This window comes from Mauremys reevesii, linkage group 3 (assembly GCF_016161935.1).
Source record: "Mauremys reevesii isolate NIE-2019 linkage group 3, ASM1616193v1, whole genome shotgun sequence".
NCBI lineage: Eukaryota > Metazoa > Chordata > Testudines > Geoemydidae > Mauremys > Mauremys reevesii.
The window spans coordinates 188,097,081-188,117,934 of NC_052625.1; the positions used below are offsets into that span (position 1 = coordinate 188,097,081).

The 20,854-nt window shown below is 43.9% G+C and overlaps 1 protein-coding gene across 2 annotated transcripts in view; it reads right to left on the reverse strand.

Annotated features, from left to right (window-relative positions):
- Positions 1-493: 493 nt before the first annotated feature.
- HS1BP3 (HCLS1 binding protein 3) overlaps positions 494-20,854 on the reverse strand; it is a 78,971-nt gene continuing 58,610 nt past the window's right edge. For both annotated transcript variants that reach the window (XM_039532679.1, XM_039532680.1), the window contains exon 7: positions 494-2,072. In XM_039532679.1, coding sequence (XP_039388613.1) covers positions 1,841-2,072 — 232 coding nt within the window. In that variant the 3' untranslated portion in view covers positions 494-1,840. The remainder of the gene's footprint in view (positions 2,073-20,854) is intronic.

Below are 20,854 nucleotides of genomic sequence, written 5' to 3' on the forward strand. Positions count from 1 at the left end.
TCACAATTGTCACTAAACAAAATTTCCAGAGAATTCAACTGAGAATTATACACACACGTGCCTAGACGAGTATAGTCACAAAATCATTCACAAGCAGCTCAATCGTGTTAATAAAATCCATTCCACGCTTGTCTTACTACATTCTGTTGCACACCAAGTCAATATTATGTCTCAACTGAGCATGTCCTCCAAAGGAATCGCATTCCAGGGCTTCTTGGGCTGAGATCACTATAATGTGCAGGCGAGAAAAAGAAGTTTGTGGAAGCTAATTAAATATTTTGCTCAGAAACTAATGGAAGCCATATAAGAACTATAGATAGACTTCTGTATCCATCAGCAAGCTTTATCTGAACCAGGCTTCAATATTTTCTTATTTATACACATATTTTACTGCACTCATAAGGGAATAAAAATTGACCATTAGGTAATTAGAGCCCAACTTTCAACTCTCATCAGGATATAAGAAAGAACAACAGTACTTACCAGTTAGCATGTCATTTTATTATAGTGAATCTTATTTTACATGGTTCAAATCTAATATTGATTTTTTTGTTTCCGTAAACAAAAATGTACTTAATACATTATCTTTTGGAATAAAGAGAAAATTATTAATAGAGAACATGGTAATTATTAAAAAATATATGTTAAAGTGCTTTATAGGCTTTTTATTATGTTATGCATTAAAAAGGCAGATTTGGGGGGTGTGACATGGCTTAAATATACTAGCATTTCACTGCTGGAGACCTTGAGGTGCTGGGTTAAATTCTTACTTTTCACAGGCACTAAAATTTCACCAAAATATTCAGATTTTTTTTAAAAATGTCTTTTATCACCCCAAAGTTGCTCTTGCCTGGCTAGAAAAATTAATCAGATACCAAAGGGACCCCCATTTCGCATCATTCCACTCCCATGTCTTTACATAGGTAGGCCCAAGCCTTGAAGTTTAGATCAGGAAAAAGACCCAAACTTCCTAAACATTTCAGTGTCTGTGCATCTACAGATGGCCTGAAATACAGCTCCAGTCATTCGCTAACTCTGCACCATGTTCCTGTGCTGACTAGCCGTAGTCGGAAAATCTGTATGTAGATTTGCAGTGTCTAGCCCTGTTTCACTATTGTGCTAGATCTCCCCTGAGCTGGAATTTGTGTGTGGCAAGACATCGGCACTATATGGCTGTATCGATACTGGGGGCAGGGACAACTTTCTCTGGGACTCAATGAGTTCCTAATAGGGGAAGAACGGTCAGGAACATGGGATTTTAATCTCTCTCTGAACTACAAAGGAGGTTTATTTTAGTGTATCCACAGAAGTATTAACTGGCTGCATCTCACTGAAATGACAGCAAGGGAGGGCAGGTTGCTACAAGGATGGACAAGAGAAGAAGCATTACATTTCCAGTTAATTGAAACATACGGTCTCTTATTCAGCTAATGGTGTGAAGGGGGCCCCAACTAGACTGTATTCATGCTTGTAGCCTATGCTGTTTGCTCTCGCCCTTTTGGTCTAAGTAATCAGTTACCCAAAGCTATGCTATATTAATGTTACAATAATTTGACATGACTGACGTACACAGAATCTATAGTGTTGTATATTTTCTACACCTCTTAAAAAAAACCCTGAAAATATAAGGCAACATTAGACCATAATTGCACTGTGTAGAAACACAAACTCTTTACCACTTAGAGCTTGTGAAATAATCAGACTTGCTGCTCTCCTAATCATGACAAGTTGACAAATGTAGTGACAATGAAGGATGCGAGCTAACTCCTGCCTCCCTCACATACGAGGTCAATGGCGCTTGGATAAGGCAGCCTTGGAAGACAAAAAAGAAATAGACTCTTCAAAAGAGACTCATGTCTTGGTTGCTGATAGATTCATTGTCCTGAATGTACTGGAGAATGTCTACCTCGTCCATGGTTTGAATCTTGTCTTCTTTCGGCTTTGCTGGAGGGGCTGGACTAACATTGTTCTTAGTGGTGATTAATGGCTTCTTAAGCAATGCCGGTTTACGTGGCAGCCTGGGTTTTGGCTTGGAACTCACGCTCCAGAGCCTCTCTGAATCCTCTTCAACCCTAAGGAAAGCAAATAAAAACACAAATGCACACATGACTCCTCATTGCAGCTGATTGGGAATTTTTGACCAAAAATATTTTTCCTCAGAAAATGCCAATTCACTGCAACTGAAACTTCATGGGAAAGGGTTGATTTCAACCAATTTCCCATTCTGAAAATTCTGGAAACTTTGAAATTATCACAGAAAACGGTAAAATGAGACACTAAATGAAAAGTTCCATTTTTTTAAATTTGAAATTATTTACAAATGCAAGTTAATGTAAAGAAAAAGTTTAAAAAATTGAAATTGAAACAAAAGCTTTCCATTGACCCAAACTGATTTTTTGTTCCTGTTCACAAAAGTTTGAGATTGATTTTTGGCCTCAATTTGAAATGGGAAAATATTTTTGAAATCTCAACATTTTTCACAGGACAGGCAAACACTTTCCTGCCCAGCTCTGCTTCTCAGATGAACAAGATGAACTACAAGTCTAGCTGCTAATGCTGATCTGGATAAAGTTAACCACAGAATGGCTTGTTCACACATGCTCCTGTGAAACAGAAGGCTCCTTTGGTCTGTGTGGACTATGCTTTTTTAGGGTAACTTTTCCCAACTTTCTAATCAAATAATATTCAAACAACATCAAAACATACAAGGGAAAATTCAAATCAATTAAGGGCATTTATATTGTTTGGCGGGATTGAAAGACATAGGTATTAGTGTGAGATTTCAGAGTGGGATAAAGCACTCTGCATTGGTCTAACTCTACTGCCGTTGAAGTCAATGGTAAAACATGGGAGCAGGGTCAGCGCTCTTTGAAAAATCCCATCTTCGATCATTCTGAAAGCTGCAGCTGGAAAGCGCCCCCCCCACCCCTTTGGCAACAGGATGGGGGAAGTTCTGCCATGCACTGGGTAGTGCTAGACTGAGAGGGTGCACCCCTCTCTGCAGCAGCAATGGCTCCCCAAGAGCAATATGCACAGAGCAAGTGAAGATGGGGATAGGGGAAGGGGCAAAGCCAGACTCTTCTCTTCTGTGTGGATTCTCTGGTCCTCCCGCTAATGCTGTTGCACCGGCGGCTGGACTGGGTTTGGCGGAGCAGCTCTGCAGCCACTTTACTGCCTGGGGTGGGCAAAGTTCCTTTTAATTGTATCCCTTTTCAGACTCTGGGCTAGTTGGGTGGGGACTAGAGCCTTGGATTTGGCCCTTATCTCAGATCAATTAGCAGGTATTTTGGCTCCCCCTGTAATGTTATTTATTCTTTGTTGTTCATATTTTCCCCATCACATATCTGCTCCTGTTGCGCTAGCTGGTGGCTTTGGGGTATACTGGGTGAAATCCTGGCTCCACTGATACCAATGGTAAAATTCCCACTGACTTCAACAGGGCCGAGATTTCACCCCTTATATATTTATTTACTGGTGCCCCCTAGCAGAGATTTAATAATTCTCTCTACTAAGCACACCAGAGCAATAAAGGAGCCATTTGCAGGCTATTAAATGCAAAGCAAAGCTGAGGTGTTCCGTAACCAAAGAAGCAGTTTATTCTGGAAATCTCAAGGCAAATGAGATTTATTCTGGAAATCTCAAGGCACTGTGGCCATTATTCAACATAGGCGATAACAAAAGAAGGGTCAACAAATCTGAGACGCTTCTCTCATCACATCATCCATCACAGTTACAATTCTGTAAATATTTGAATTTTAAAATACCAGGTACACAAAGAACTCCCTCATCATTATTACTACTAGCAGAAATAGTATTAGTTTGCCTTTCCTAAAAGATACAACATAGAATTTCTGACTGCACTGCCCAGAGGAGTGGTTTTCAACCTGTCTTCATTTGCGGACCCCTAAAAAATTTCAAACAGAGATGCAGACCCTTTGGAAATATTAGACATAGTCTGCGGACCCCAGTGGTCTGGGGACCACAGGTTGAAAACCACTGGCGTAGAGTGAATCTAGTTGAACTTAACGTCATTTGGATCATGCAATGGCTAAGTAGCACCTTGACTTTTCTATTTAACAAGTGTTTTTCAGCCTTTTAAAAGTTCTTGGAACTTGGCCTCTTATTTGAAGTCAAACATTTTGACAACCCCCTTACATTTACTGGACGAGTAAAAGTGTACAAAATGATAAACCTATATAACACAACTACATTTGACTTCACAAACTTGGAAGGTGTTGCTAACCATGAAATAATTCTGGAAATTTTATTTTCTCTGCTTTAGATCATAAAAACATTTTCAATGCCTTGCAGCCTCCCTGATTGCCTTCCATGTCCCGGTAGGAGTTGCAGCTAAAGCTGGGCAAATGATTTTTAGTACAGTGATGGTTCCAAAAAATTGGTTTGGGTTCAATCAAATCTGAAATTAATACACATTTTGATTAGTCAAAAAAGTTCATTTTGGGTCTCAACATGGGTCTCCAACATCCACTGTGGGTGCCCTAACCAATGAGATAAAGGTTATATGTGGAGGGAAGAGTGAAGCAGCACCACCTCCACTTCTGGTTGTTTTGTGAATGACTGAAAATATTCATGTCCAATTTGTGAATAGTTTCAGGTCAACCAAAACTACAGTTCTGGTCAAATAAACTATTAGTTTGAAAAAATTTGCTCAACTCCACCAGTGACCCACCAGTACTGCTCCCCTTTCCTCCACGTTGTCTGCCTGCCCATCCTTCAGTCAAACACATACATTGTTGTCTGCAGACAACATTGTTGCCTCAGATTGTGAGCTTCAGGTCAAGAACTATATCAGGGGTGGCCAAGCTATGGCTCCGGAGCCGCGTGCGGTGCTTCAGAGATTAATGTGAGGCTCCTTACCTAGGCACTGACTCTGAGGCTGGAGCTACAGATGCTAACTTTCCAGTGTGCTGTGGGGTGCTCACTGCTCAACCCCCTGCTCTGCCCAAGCCCTGCCCCCACTCCACCCCTTCCCCCCAAGGCCCCTGCTCCTTCCCCTGAGCCTGCCGTGCCCTTGCTCCTCCCCCTCCTTAGCCTCCTGCGCATATGAAACAGTTGATTGTGGGGGGAGGGGGAGTAGGCGCTGATTGTTGGGGGCTGCCGGCAGGCGGGAGGCGCTGGGGACTGGATGGGAGGCTGCTGACATATTACTGTGGCTCTTTGGCAATGTACATTGGTAAATTTTGGCTCCTTCTCAGGCTCAGATTGGCCACCCCTGAACTATATCATCTTGTCTGTCTGAAAACCACCTAGCACATTGTGGGCAATACCACAGAACCAACCAACCAACAACTAATATTTATCATGCCCTGGGTTTTACTATCTTCATCTTAGATTATAAAAATGGAAAAGAACTTTATCCCATATGACTTTTTAAAAAATTAGTCAGCAAATTTCCTGTAAAATTTACAAAGGATGGGTCTCCTCTTACTCCATTTCTCAACGTCCACATGTGTTTTCTGTAATAATCTGCCTGCTAGCCCCTGGGTGAGTCCCATTCCTAGAGGTAGCCCTTTGCACAATGACAATTCTCTTTCATTTTGACTGAATTAAATTCTGAAGCCGGCCACAATTAAATAATACATTTTCTGCATTAATATTCTTAGGCCATAAGGAAAAAGAGGCCCTGTGTTCACACATTATAATGGAACAAATGAACCAGAAATATACAACCCACAAAAATGTAAAGGACAGGGAAAGACTATGGTACATCAAGGCTTGCGCCAATTATTTTCCCTTAGGCATTGGATTATATTTTCCTGTGTTAAATCAAAACAACACACCTTAATATACTGCGTGTGCAAACAAGAAGGGTTTGGGCTGTCATCCAAATTGACAAAAACAGAGTTGTTCATCTGTAATAATGAGGGAAGAAGTAGGATAAGGTATTTAACTAGCTGTGTTGCTCACATACACACAGAGCTGATTGCTAACTTCAGGGTAGACAAGGACTTGACTTCCAGGAATATCTCAAAGTGATCTTGGGGTTTTTCACTATCCTCTGGAGCATGTACTAAAACTGGGAAGTGTATCCTCCACTATCTATTTCCTCTGACTGCAGGAGACACATGGGCATAGGGTGAGTGGATGTCCTTGTTTTGATCAAAAGTCCTAAGGTAAAATTTTCAAAACCATCTAAGTGATTTAGGTGCCTAAATTCCATTTTCAAGAGCGACATGCTCAATTTTTTAAAGTATTTAGGCATTACCGTGCTCAGCGTCACAATGCCTAACTGATTTAGGAGCCTAAATCTCATTTTCAGAAGTGACTTAGGCACTTGGAAGCCAAAATCCCATTGATGGTCAATAGGATTTAGGCTCCTAAATCAGTAAGGCATTGCCACACTGAGCACAGCAACGCCTAAATGCCTTAAAATATCTGGGCCAGCACTTGGCATCCTAAGCCTCACTGAAAGACAATGGGACTTCAGATTCTAAGTCACTGAAGTGTTTCTGAAAATTTTCCCCTATTGTCCCAGGCAAATTAGTGAAGCCAGTTTCACCTCAGTTTCATTAGCTCTAGCCAGGTGTCCAGCCAGCTGCCTTTTCCACTCCCTAGCTGTGCCTGTGCTCAAGATGCAAAATATCGTTTGAATTATTAACATAGCAAATATGATCAGCCGTCCAGCATCTCAGAAGGCAAATTATTAAAGCATGCAAAAAACTTTTTTTTTCTTTTAAATCAGAAATAGTTTCAAATAACAAACATAAAAAGCTTTTGAAAAGAAAATTTAAAAAGAAATTTGCAACTTTTTCATCTGCACTGAATCAGAGGGACCAAAGATTCACCTTGGTCTCTCTCACTCCTAGGCTAGCCAGTTGATGCCATAAACTGGGATTCCCAGACGCCACATAGATGGCATGGTACTGAAAAATTAATTAAGCTGGCATCAGTGTTCACCATTGCCATGGTCTAGTTAATACTTAGCTTAACAGAGTTCAGACAGTATGAACAAATGTCCAGGCAATTGGCTATCAACTTACAAGTCTCTGCCAAGTTGTTTCAAAACCACAGATTTTATAATCTGAAGTAAATACCCCTGAATACCAGAGGGGATAGGAGAAGGATCTGTGATGCTAGGCAAGGTTACTGAGACATGCAGTGTTTTTTTTATTATTATTATTTTATTTCTCTCTTTTTTTTTTTAAATAAAATCCCTTTCAGTTCAACTCAGGGTAGAACAATTACAAAAGTCAGAGATGGAACAGACCTTTTCGGGCACGATTCAGCCAAGCACTTTAGCACGTGCTGAACTTTAAGCATGTGAGTAATCCCATTTGTTAGAGTTAAGAATGAGTTTAAGAGCATCAGTGCCCTAGTGCTCAGGGCAGGACTGTTTCATACAGGGCGCCCTCTGGTGCTTTGTCAAGTCTGATCTTAAAAATCTCTCATGGGACTGAGCCTCTAGCCTGTCACCTGGAAGACTATTCCCTAGGCTAAAAGGCTACGAGTGTGAGGAAACATTTCCTGATCCTTGGCCTATTTTATTTTATTTTTTTGTTAATTTCACCTCATCACACCTTAATCCTTTGGATACCCTAAACAATTCCTTCAGATACATCTAGTCAGTAACCATGTCCCCAAGCTACACAATCGCCCTCTGTCATCCTTCAGTAAAGCTCTACACATCCTTGATGTAATTTCACTGAAGTCAGAGTTGTTCCAGGGATAAATTTTACCCATTAGGGGAATATTCAGACCCTTTCCTCTGCCTTCATGGCTCAGGCGGGGTTCTGCTGTGCAAGAGGAAGGATGAATAGGGAGGGAGGGGCAGGAGATCCCCTCTATGGTGTGACACCTTGCTCCATATAATCTTGCTGCATGGCAAAGCATAGGTGAGAGGTAGGGGATGAGGAATGGATCTGGGTGAGGCTAGACAGCCCACAGGGGTTATTTTTGATAGGAGCCTCTATGGAGTGGTTGCACAGGCACTTTGTGCCTGATGTTGATGGTGGGGTTCTCCTCCCTCTCCCATGCACCTTCCAAACACCCAGCCCAGCTACCCAAGCCAAGCACTTGGCTCTGGGTTTTCACCTTAATATCCTCTCCAGAATTTGTCACGTCAGCCCTTAATCATGTTTGTATTAGAGTCCGTTGAAAAATTCCTGTGTGATATTGAACCAGAGATCAAACTGCTGCCACATATCCCCAGGACAGATTCCTTGTTCTCTAGTACACTATGTGATAAGTAATAATTCTATCCCTTCCTCCCCCACTGCACAAATACTGAGTGAATCAGCAGCCTAGAGTGACAAAGCTCTGGCCTTACACAATGCACACAGAGAGATCAGGTATAGATTCCAGGACCTCAAACCACAAATGTAAAGGCTCGACTAGGTGCTTTCAGTGTTGTTGTAGCCAGGTTGGTCCCAGGATATGAGAGATGCATTGGACCAACTTCTGCTGGTGAAACAGACAAGCTGTCAAGCTTCAGGGTACGTCTACACTACGGGATTATTCCAATTTTACATAAACCGGTTTAGTAAAACAGATTGCATAAAATCGAGTGCACGCGGCCACACTAAGCACATTAAATCGGTGGTGTGCGTCCACGGTCCGAGGCTAGCATCGATTTCTGGAGCGTTGCACTGTGGGTAGCTATCCCGTAGCTATCCCATAGTTCCTGCAGTCTCCCCCGCCCCTTGGAATTCTGGGTTGAGATCCCAGTGCCTGATGGGGCAAAAATCATTGTCGCGGGTGGTTCTGGGTAAATGTCGTCAGTCATTCCTTCCTCCGGGAAAGCAATGGCAGACAATCATTTCACGCCCTTTTTCCCTGGATTGCTCTGGCAGACGCCATAGCATGGCAACCATGGAGCCTGTTTTGCCTCTTGTCACTGTCACCGTATGTGTACTAGATGCCGCTGACAGAGGCGATTCAGCAGCGCTACACAGCAGCATTCATTTGCTTTTGCATCATAGCACAGATGGTTATCAACCGTTCTGTACCATCTACCATGCCATTGTAAATTGGCAATGAGATGATGGTTACCAGTCCTTTTGTGCTGCACCATCTGCTGCTGTCATAGGTGCCCCTGGCTGAGATCGGCCGGGGGCGCAAAAGACAAAAATGGGAATGACTCCCCGAGTCAATCCCTCCTTTATGGTATCTAAAAATAGAATCAGTCCTGCCTAGAATATGGGGCAAGTGTACTAGAGAACCAGTGTATCAGAGAACCAGAGAGCACAGCTGCTCCGTGTCAGATCCCGCAGAAATGATGAGCTGGATGCCATTCACAGGGGGTGCCCCTGCAACAACCCCACCTGTTGATTCCCTCCTCCCCCAGCCTTCCTGGGCTACCGTTGCAGTGTCCCCCCATTTGTGTGATGAAGTAATAAAGAATGCAGGAATAAGAAATAGTGATTTGTTAGTGAGATAAAATGAGGGGAAGGCAGCCTCCAGCTGCTATGATAGTCCAGACAGGACATTAAGCAGTGTGGGGGAGAGGAGCCCAGCATACCGCTGCTATGATAGTCGAGGCAGAACAGAATCTTTTCTTTACACATGAAAGGCAGGGGCTGATGGAGCTCAGCCCCCTGTTGCTATGATGAAGACGGTTACCAGCCGTTCTGTACTATCTACTGGGAATGATCAGGAGTTTTTTACCCAGGCGCTCCCAGCCAACCTTACCGGAGGCCAGCCAGGAGCACTCACGGGCTGATGATGATGAGGACAGATACCAGTCCTTTTGCACTGCACCATCTGCCTCAAGGCTGATGATGATGATGGATATCAGCCATATTGTACCATCAGCCACCCATGAGGGGGGGTGAGGATGCTGCCGTTGACTGCTGCAGCATCGCGTCTATCAGCAGCATTCAGTAAACATAGGGTGACATTTAAAAGAGTCAAGAGAGGATTTTTTCCCCTTTTACTTCTGGGGGTGGGTGAGGGGGGTAAATTGACGAGCTATGCCCTGAACCACCGTGGACAATGTGTTTGACCCTTCAGGCATTTGGAGCTCAGCCAAGAATGCAAATGCTTTTCGGAGACTGCAGGAACTGTGGGATAGCTTGAGTCCTCAGTCCCCGCTCCCTCCCTCCATGAGCGTCCATTTGATTCTTTGGCTTTCCGTTACGTTTGTCATGCAGCAGCGTGCTGAGTCCCTGCTGTGGCCTCTGTCTGGAGATTTTTAAAAAATGCTTTGGAATTTCGTCTTCTGGAACGGAGCTCTGATAGAACAGATTTGCCTGCCCATACAGCGATCACATCCGTACGGTCCATGCTGGAGCTCTTTTTGGATTTTGATTTCGGATTGCATCGCCACCCGTGCTGATTGGAGCTCCACGCTGGCAAACAGGAAATGATATTCAAAAGTTCGTGGGGCTTTTCCTGTCTACCTGGCCACTGCATCCAAGTTCAGATTGCTGTCCAGAGTGGTCAGTGGTGCACTGTGGGATACCGCCCGGAGGCCAATACCATCGATTTGCGGCCACACTAACCCTAATCCGATATGGTAATACCGATATTAGCGCTACTCCTCTCGTTGGGGAGGAGTACAGAAACCGGTTTAAAGAGCCCTTTATATCGATATAAAGGGCATCTTAGTGTGGACGGGTGTGGCGTTAAATCGGTTTAACGCTCCTAAAACCGGTTTAAACGCGTAGTGTAGACCAGGCCTCACAGAGTTCCCCTTCAATCCTGTAGGTCAAGGGTGACCATATTTTCCCCAAGGGAAAATGGGACACTCCTGGGCTAGCCCAAGCCCTCCTTGAGGTCCCTCAGTCCTCCCACGCTTGGGCCTCCCTGAGCCCTCCCTGTCTCCCGCCCACACGGGGCCAGCCTGAGGTCCCCCTCCCCACTGGTGATTGGGGCCGACTCAAGTCACCCCACTACCTGCCTGCAACAACCCCCCGTCCAAGCCACTGCACCGCCAGCCTGCAACCCCCCCACCACACCTGGTCCAAGCTCCCCGCCCCCCCCCCACTACCCTCGCTGCATGCACAGCCGCATGGCTGGTGGGCCAAACCTCCCCTGCTGCCTGCCTGCAGGGCTGGTGGTCCGAGCCCCCCCACCGCACGCATGGGGCTGCCTGAGGTCCCCCTGCACATGGGGCAGGCTGGCCTGCTCTCTGCAGCCCTCCCTCCAGTGCAGGGCTGGTGTTGGCACTGCCCTCGCCACACGTTCCTCTGCGCCCCACTAGAGGTTCCACGTGTGAGGGGGTCAGCTGCGAGGTGAAATGCTGCTCACAGCTTGCTCCCCCTGCCATGGGGCCAGCAGAGCCCCTCCACCTGGGAGAGCAGGGATCCTCCCACCACAGGTAAGCGGGGACCCCCTCGTCCGCATGCTGCCCCAGGCGGAGGGGGGGCACCCTGTGCTCTGGCTTTGCATCCGTGCAAGGCGGGAGCTGACGGCGGCACGGTGGGAGTGCTGCCCAGTAGGCAAGAGGGTGGTGGGACAGGAGCAGCACAGGAATGGGGGGGGGAGCAGCAGAGTCCGGGCTGCTCCTGGGCGCACTCTCACTGCCCATCCCTAGCACTGCTGCCGCTGGAGGAGGCAGCGAGGGAGATTCCGGTGCCAGTGTGCGCTGGGGAGAGCGAAGGGGGGAGCATGGCTGCTTGCTGGCCCCCTCTGCTGGCTCTGTGCTGCGATCCCAGAAAATACAGGACAATTTGCCCGTATTTAACTAAAAGTTGGAACACCTGGAAGAAGGCTTAAAAACCGGACGTCTGTTTACCTTATGTAGGTCCTCCTTTGTAGTTCGAAAGCTTGTCCGTTTCACCAACAGCATTTGTCAAGGTCAGACATTCTGTCCCCTAGAAGGCAGGGATACGCATGCCATTGGCCATTAACCTGGTTGGTTATTGTGATTTTCAGAAATCTGGAGTTGCACTTTAAAATCTTAGTTAGCTTTAGTCATAGCAGCTAAAATGTTTATTGCACAGTCCTAAAGCACCAAACAATATATGGCCTCAAAATGCTGCTTAATAGAAATAATAATTAAAAAAAAAAACCCAGAACCTGATACTGGAGAACAGTTCAGTTTCAAACAGGTCTATGAACTGGTAGTCCTTGATTTTGAAAGACATGGGTTAGCTAGAGATCTTTTACAGAGCACATAGTACATAATGTACGATCTTTGTCTCACAAGCCACTTTCAGTGCTGTTGTGCAAGTCAGGATGTCTGATGCTTTGTCGCTTGATCATGAAAGACACGGTTAACAACAACATGAAATGCCTTAGGTCAAGGTGGAACCAAGGACTTACATTTCTTGGCAAGTAAATATACCATGTATAACTATCACATTTAACTTCCAGCTGGGGAAAAAATGAAACCTAGCAACAGCAGAGCTCTTCTCACATGAAAACATTTGTTTAAAAGATTATAGGGCACAGATATCCACCTAATGAATTCTTCTCCCAAAGTCTGACTTCTCTTGGAAAAGGAGCACTGTAGCGTTTGAAATTCTTGTCATAATAATGTGCTGATTCAACTACAGTGCAGATTCTAAGTAGTAATGGAAAATAGCATTTTTTTTTTCCTGGCATAAAAAAAGTATCTCCTATTAAAAATAAAAGGCTTATAACAAATTCAGCTGTGTGAAGTTAAGGCCGAGATGTGGATTCTGAAAGGGAAAAAGATTTTATATAGAGAAACAGGTAATGCCACCATCACATTGACCAGTCTGTTCATATGTTATAGAGGGATAGCTCAGTGGTTTGAGCATTGGCCTGATAAACCCAGGCTTGTGAGTTGAATCCTTGAGGGGGCCACTTGGGGATCCAGGGCAAAATCAGTACTTAGTCCTGCTAGTGAAGCCAGGGGGCTGGACTCAATGACCCTTCAGGGTCCCTTCCAATTCTAGGAGATAGGATATCTCCATTAATTTATAAGCCCTTTCCTCCACCTGGAGTCTGTCTTGTCTATTTAGACTGCAAGCTCTTCAGGGCAGAGACCATCTTCTACTATATCTGTACAGTGCCTAGTGCAGTGGGACCCACTCTTGGTTGGTCCCTGGACACTACTGTAATAAACATGATTAATAAATAATACAAAATGATGTTAGTGGTGAAAGAATCACAAACGTTTCCACTTGGATCAGATAAGCAACAAAGGGCTGCATGCTTTAGCCAGAGATAATGGGAATCTTTTTGAGCTGGAAATTGTGCTGGAAGTTCCATGAGAACAGACTGACCATCTTGCCCCATCTACAGCCTGGTCTATGGCTAAATATTAGATTGACCTAGCTACATTCCTCAGGGCAGTGAAAAATTTTGCACCTTGTGTAACCTAGTTAGGTCGACCTAACCTCCATTGTAGATGCAGCGAGGCCAATGGAAGAATTCTTCCATCAACCTAGCTCCGAGAGGTGGATTACCTACATTGATTGAAAAACCCCTTCCACTGATGTAGGATGTGTCTACATAACATTTCAATCTTGCAGCTCTTCAGGCTACAGTCCCAACACAACGTTCTCAGGAAAACATAGTGAGTTCCCTCCCCCACATCAAAAATGTTATTCGTCACACTGGATAGCCACAATTTAGATTAATATGGTGTAGGAAGTTGATTGCATTAAGACTGCGCCACGCTTTGCCTGGTGCATGAATTTGCACATCTGCAGAATGAGTCACTAGGCTGATGCATGAAACAAATGGAACCTGAGATACCATAGCTTGAAAGTTTTAGCAACACAAATCGAGCATGGCTTGGCGTGTAAGCCTACTATTACTTGCATAAGATGGAGCACTAAATCAGATGAAGAGTTATTAGACTGACATTAAAGCAGTGACTAGGAACAAAAGGAAACATTAAAACAATCTTGTGAATTTTAATATGAAATAGAAAGAGCCCTGGTGCCAAGTATCAGAACTATGGATAGCCAGATGAAAACTGTAGGTGCTGGGTATTATAAGCAGCAACTGGACCTAGGGCCATCCCCAAACCTAATACTAAGAATCTGGGTTCAGTAAATTCCACCCAACCCATTTGCACCTACAAATCAGCAATCTTGTATCACCGGGTAGGATCGTCCACGGTAGCCTGGGCTCCTCCCCTCTGCCCTCATGCTGGAGAGGGACGAGCCATGGGGCATGCTACACCCTGTTACCCCTTGCAGTGCGTATTCTGGAAGGGAAAGGATGACCTTCCATTTTTGGTGGTGGCAGCTGGGCATGATGGAACTATACCTCATTGCTGGATCTGGCCACAACAGTTGCATTCATTTTCATAAGAGTGGCCATACTGGGTCAGACCATCTAGCCCAGTATCCCATCTTCCGACAGTGGCCAATGACAGGTGCTTCAGAGGGAATGAACAGAACAGGTAATCATGAGGTGATCCCTCCCCTGTCACCCCCTCCTAGCTTCTGGCAAACAGAGGCTGGAGACACCATCCCTGCCCCTCCTGGCTAATAGCCATTGATGGACCTATCCTCCATGAACTCATCTAGCTCTTTTTTGAACCCTGTTATAGTTTTGACCTTCACAACATCCTCTGGCAAGGAGTGCTACAGGCTGACTGTGTGTTGTGTGAAAAAATACTTCCTTTGTTTGTTTTAACCCTTCTGCTTATTAATTTCATTTGGTGACCCCTAGTTCTTGTATTATGAGAAGAGTAAATAACACTTCCTTATTCACTTTCTCCATTCCAGTCATGATTTTATAGATCTCTATTATATCCCTCTTTAGTTGTTAATTTTCCAAGCTGAAAAGTCCCAGTTTTATTACTCTCTCCTCATATGGAAGCTGTTCCATAACCCTAATCATTTTGCAGACCTTTTCTGTACCTTTTCCAATTCCAATATATCTTTTTTGAGATGGGGCGACCATATCTGCATACAGTATTCAAGATGTGGACGTACCATGGATTTATATAGATTAGGGCTGTCAAGCGATTAAAAAATTAATTGCAATTGATTGCATGATTCATTGCATTGTTAAACAATAATGGAATACCATTTATTTAAATATTTTTGGATGTTTTTCTACATTTTCAAATATATTTGAGGGGGGATGCCATTTTAGATTTGATTTTGGTGAGTAACGAGGACCTTGTTGAGGAAATTGTTGTAGGGGACAACCTTGGCTCGAGTGATCATGAGCTAATTAATTCTCAAATAAATAAATGGGAGGATAATCAATAGTGCATCTGAGACTAGGTGTACGATTTCAAAAGGGCTAACTAAAAATTAAAAAGACTAGTAGTTAGAGTTGGACTGGACTATTAACATTATTTAGGATAAAGGCAGATGACGCCTGGGGTACTTCCAGGTTGAAGTTAAAGGAGTTGTCAGAGGCATGTATCCGAGAAAGAAGGGGATAGGTAGCAGTTTAGCAGCCGAGCTGGATGAAGCAAGCGGAGGAAAGAGGGAGAAAAAAAAAAAAAAGAAAGGAGTGGAGGGAGGGGGAGAGGAAGCAACCTACCCTACCTTATTGAGGTCAGAGGAGAGGGGGGGGAAAGAGAAAGAGCGAGGACGAAGCGGGTGGAGATGGACCTAGAGGAAAGCGAAAATAAATTTAAAATGGTTTTAAATATAAGGAAGAAAAAGAAAAAAGAGAAGAAGAAGAAGAAGAAGAAGAAAATTGGAGGAAGGGGATAATAGATCTGGAAATCTACAATATCTGACAATATCTGAATATTTTGCCTGCCTTTATGATCCTGATGGAGGGCTAAGGAATAGTGATAGAGGGATGGGATATAATGGAGATATGGGGGTAAACATATGGGTATCTGACAGTAGAGAAAAAACTTGAACAACAAAAACGAAAAAAATCGGGGGGATAAATAATCTCCTAGAATATTATATTAAATTATTAGGGATATTGCTAGGATATTAATATATAATAAAATAAATAATAATCTTGATTGATTGAGATTGGGGTGAGTGAATATCTTTAAGAGATTAAAAGTGACAGTTTCAAGAAAGTGACCCGGTGTAAACAGGGCTAGTTAGTTTAACTTGTAGTATGCTTTAAAATGCAAAAAAAAAAAAAAAAGAGAGAAAAAGAGAGGATGAGCGATGGGGCAGCTGGGATGAGATGGGGACATGGATTTATTACATAGATCTCAAACAAACCAACCTTAGATACCAAGACAGAAGTTTAGAGATTTTTAAACAAGTGATTTTTTAATATCTCTGATGATAATAATCTATATTGATATAATGCGATTTGAATAAGAGAAATGTCTGAGAAAAAATGGAAAAATTGGGAAAAGAAAGATCAAAATGGAAATGGAAAATGAGAGGTTAGGGAAGGAGGGGGAGGGGGGGAGACTGGGGTGGGGGGGTTGGGAGGGGAGGAGGGGGGGGCCTCAGGAGGTTGTTTGGGTTTTTTTCATTTCAATTTATTTTTTGCTGACCTTGGAACCAAGAAGGGCTGATAAAGTGGAAGAGGTGCGAGGATCGGGAGGAGGAGATGTATTGCCAAGGAGAGAGGATATGAGGATGAGGATCGGAGATTTATGTAAACCTGGATATTGGAGTAAGGATGAAATTTGATGAGTAAGAGTGTAAGGATGAGAATTTATGATTTTAGTTAGGTACTTAGTTATAAGAACTTTAGTTACCAGTTGGAAGTGTTTGGAGTAAGGAGAGACTAGGAGGAGGAGGAGGAGGAGAGGAGGGGAAGGAGATGAGATGTGAGTAGGCAGGCATGACTGTGCTGCAAAAATGTGCTGTGTTAAAGGGGAAAGGGTATTTAGAGTAGGGATAGGGGAGGGAGGAGGTGACGTTATATATATATGAGGTGAGAGTTCATTTGGATGGTGGTGTTGTTGTGGTCTCATTTGGAGAAGGAGAAAGAAGGAAAAACTGAAAAAAGGAGAAGGAGGGCCAGAATGGGATGAAAGAAGGAGGGGAAGAGGAGAGAGAGAAAAGGAGACTTGAGGAAAAGAAGGATAAGAGGAGAATAGGATAGAGGAGAGATGATTGCAAGGAGGACTTTAAATATATAAGGAGATAGATAGGGAAGGAAAGAGAGGAATATCAGTGCTATAGTGAAACGGAGGACAATTGAGTCATAGGAAAAATTCAGGGTCAAAAAATTCAGACTTGAAATTAGACGGGGAAATTCAGATCAGGAGGGCACAATAGGGAGCCAGTGGAGGGAAAACAGTGGATGGGAAGAATGAATTAAGATAAGATAAGATAGGATTATGATTGGATGGAGATATAATATGGATAGATTAATGGGTTGATAGGATAAGGTCATATGCATAGGTAAATGAATGGATACATGAATTGTATGATATGATATGAGTTTTTAGTGGATGATGGGGGGCCTTTTGGGAGGGGTGGCTTTTCAGGTATGGCTGGTTCAGGGTGGGGGGAGAAGGAATTTTCCTCTGGGGGAGGGGGGCCTTTGCTGGGGATTTTTTTCTCTCGCCTGGGGGGCAGTGGGGCCAGGCCTGCATGGGGGGCTGGTGATGATCATTATGGGCTGCTCTCTTCTAGAGGTCATGATCTTCTGATCTTTCTATGATATCTTCTCATGATCATAATGAATCTTCTCTGATTGATATTGATTTCAATTACTACAACACAGAATACAAAGTGTACAGTGCTCACTTTATATTTATTTTTATTACAAATATTTTCACAGTAAAAAACAAAAGAAATAGTATTTTTCGGTTCACCTCATACAAGTACTGTAGTGCAATCACCTCATCATGAAAGTTGAACTGACAAATGTAGAATTATGTACAAAAAATAACTGTATTGAAAAATAAAACAATGTAAAACTTTAGAGCCTACAAGTCCACTCAGTCCTACTTCAGCCAATCGCTCAGACAAACAAACTTGGTTACAATTTGCAGGAGATAATGTTGCCTGCTTCTTGTTTACAATGTCACCTGAAAGTGAGAACAGGCGTTTGCATGGCACTGTTGTAGCTGGCATCGCAAGATATTTACGTGCCAGATGCGCTAAAGATTCATATGTCCCTTCATCTTCAATAACCATTCCAGAGGACATGTGTCCATGCTGATGATGGGTTCTGCTCAATAACAATCCAAAGCAGAGCTGACCGATGCATGTTCATTTTCATCATCTGAGTCAGATACCACCAGCAGAAAATTGATTTTCTTTTTTGGTGGTTTGGGGTCTGTACTTTCCGCATCTGAGTGTTGCTCTTTTAAGACTTCTGAAAGCATGCTCCACACCTCATCCCCCTCAAATTTTGGAAGGCACTTCAGATTCTTAAATCTTGGGTCGAGTGCTGAAGCTATTTTTAGAAATCTCACATTGGTATCTTGTTTGCATTTTGTCAAATCTGTGAAAGTGTTCTTAAAATGAATATGTGCTGGGTCATCATCTGAGACTGCTATAACATGAAATATATGGTAGAATGCAGGTAAAACAGAGCCGAAGACATACAGTTCTCCCCAAAGGAGTTCAGTCACAAATTTAATTAACACATTATTTTTTAATGAGCATCATCAGCATGGAAGCATATCCTCTGGAATGGTGGCTGAAGCATGAAGGGGCATACGAATGGTTAGCATATCTGGCACATAAATACCTTGCAGTGCCGGCTACAAAAGTGCCATGCAAATGCCTGTTCTCACTTTCTGGTGACATTGTAAATAAGAAGCAGGCAGCAACATCTCCTGTAAATGTAAACAAACTTGTTTGTCTTAGCGATTGGCTGAACAAGAAATAGGACTGAGTGGACTTGTAGACTAAAGTTTTACACTGTTTTGTTTTTGAGAGCAGTTATGTAACAAAAACAAAATCTACATTTGTAAATTGCACTTTCCTGATAAAGAGATTGCACTACAGTACTTGTATGAGGTGAACTGAAAAATACTATTTGTTTTGTTTCTCATTTTTACAGTGCAAATATTTGTAATAAAAACAATAAAGTGAGCACTGTACACTTTGTATTGTGCTGTAATAGAAATTAATATATTTGAAAATGTAGAAAAACATCCAAAAATATTCAATACATTTCAATTGATATTCTATTGTTTAACAGTGCGATTAATCGTGATTAATTTTTTTGAGTTAATCATGTGAGTTAACTGTGATTAATTGACAGCCCTAATGTAGAGGCAATATGATATTTTCTGTCTTATTATCTATCCCTTTCTTAATGATTCCTAACATTCAGTTAGCTTTTTTGACTGCCGCGGTACATTGAGTGGATGTTTTCAGACAACTATCCACAATGACTCCAAGATCTCTCTGAGTAGTAACAGCTAATTTAGATCCCACCATTGTATATGTATAGTTGGGATTATGTTTTCCAATGTGCATTACTTTGCATTTATCAACACTGAATTTCATTTGCCATTTCATAGCCTCCTATACATTCTGGGGCTACCGAGAGTGTGTTGCCCTGCAGGACCCTGGGATGATGAGATTTCAGGCCTCCAGTGCACTTGGAAGCCCCGGAAGGCAGGAAAGCGTGAATGAAGCCACAGTGCCAGAACCCAGGGGAAGGTATCTCATCAAGGTTCCCCATCACCACCACACACACTTGCTGATTCCAGGAAAGCTCACCTCAGAGGAGTTCCTTTAATAAGAGCAACAAATATGTATGCTAGGGAGGAGCTGTGTTGGAGTGGACAGGGGGATTTTGTGACAAAGCAAAAGCCTTGTTGTGTGTGGAAAATTATTTCAATCAGGGGAGTGGGGTCTGGAGCTTGCCCCGCTCCGGTGCTCAGGCCGGGGAGCAGGTTCAGGGGCCACTCCATGTGGCTCCCAGAAGCAGCGGCATGGCCCTGCTCCGGCTCAGCCAGGGGGCTCCGCTCTGCATGCTGCCCCCACCCCAAGCGCCGCCCCCGCAGCTCCTATTGGCTGGGATCTCAGGCCAATGGGAGCTGCAGGGGCAGCACCTGCAGATGGGGCAGTGTGCAGAGCCACCTGGCCCCAGATCCACATAAGAGCCAGAGGAGGGACATGGCCGCTGCTTCCAGGAGCCACTTGAGGTAAGTGCCGCCGGAGCCTGCACCCCTGAGCCTCTCCCCATGCCCCAGCTCCCTGCCCTGATCCCCCTTACATCCTCCAAACCCTTGATCCCAGCCCAGAGCACCCTTCTACTCCTCAAACACCCCCACCCCAGAGCCTGCACCCCCAGCCAGAGCCTTCATCCCCTCCCTGCACCCCACTCCAAGCCTGGAGCCCCCTCCTGCACTCTGAACTCCTCATTTCTGGCCCCACCCTAGAGCCCGAACCCCCAACCAGAGAGCCCTCACCTCCTCCTGCACCCAACTCCGGTTTTGTGAGCATTCATGGCTCGCCATACAATTTCTATTCCCAGATGTGGCCATTGGGCCAAAAAGTTTTCCCACCCCTATGTTAGAGGCCTGTGAAAGTGAGTGGAAGGAGGAGGAGGAGCCAATCTACTTTTACTAGGAGCTACTGCTACACAGCAGGAGAAAGCAGCAGCTGCCCTCTGGGACCAAAGCCCCCAGTGGGATGGGAGCTATTAATCTCTTTAAATCATAATCATTTTCCATATTAACAATAATCTGACTATGACACACAATCCTTGTGGAACAGCATCTGGAGGTAGTAGAAACCTCAAAGGGGGGTTCCCAGTGGAGTCCATTTAGCTACATACATATACAGAGGGGATTGGGTTTACTCACCTAATGTAATAAAGCATAAAACAAGGGATCTGCTGTTCTCTTGATTCATGGGAAAGTTATGTGGATAAATCCCTTGGTGTTCACAAGAGAACACACCCCAAGACTGTACAACAACAAGTCAATTTAGGGCTAAAATCTAATCTCAGCTAAGTGGACATGTACTGGCAAGGTCTTGTGTACTCCACCACTGGACATGCATGTGTGAGCTGTCCTCCACATAATCTCAGTTAGTGGTTACTACTACAGGGGGGAAATCAGGACATTTTGTTTGTATTCACAGGTTTTAGAATACAGTCATAC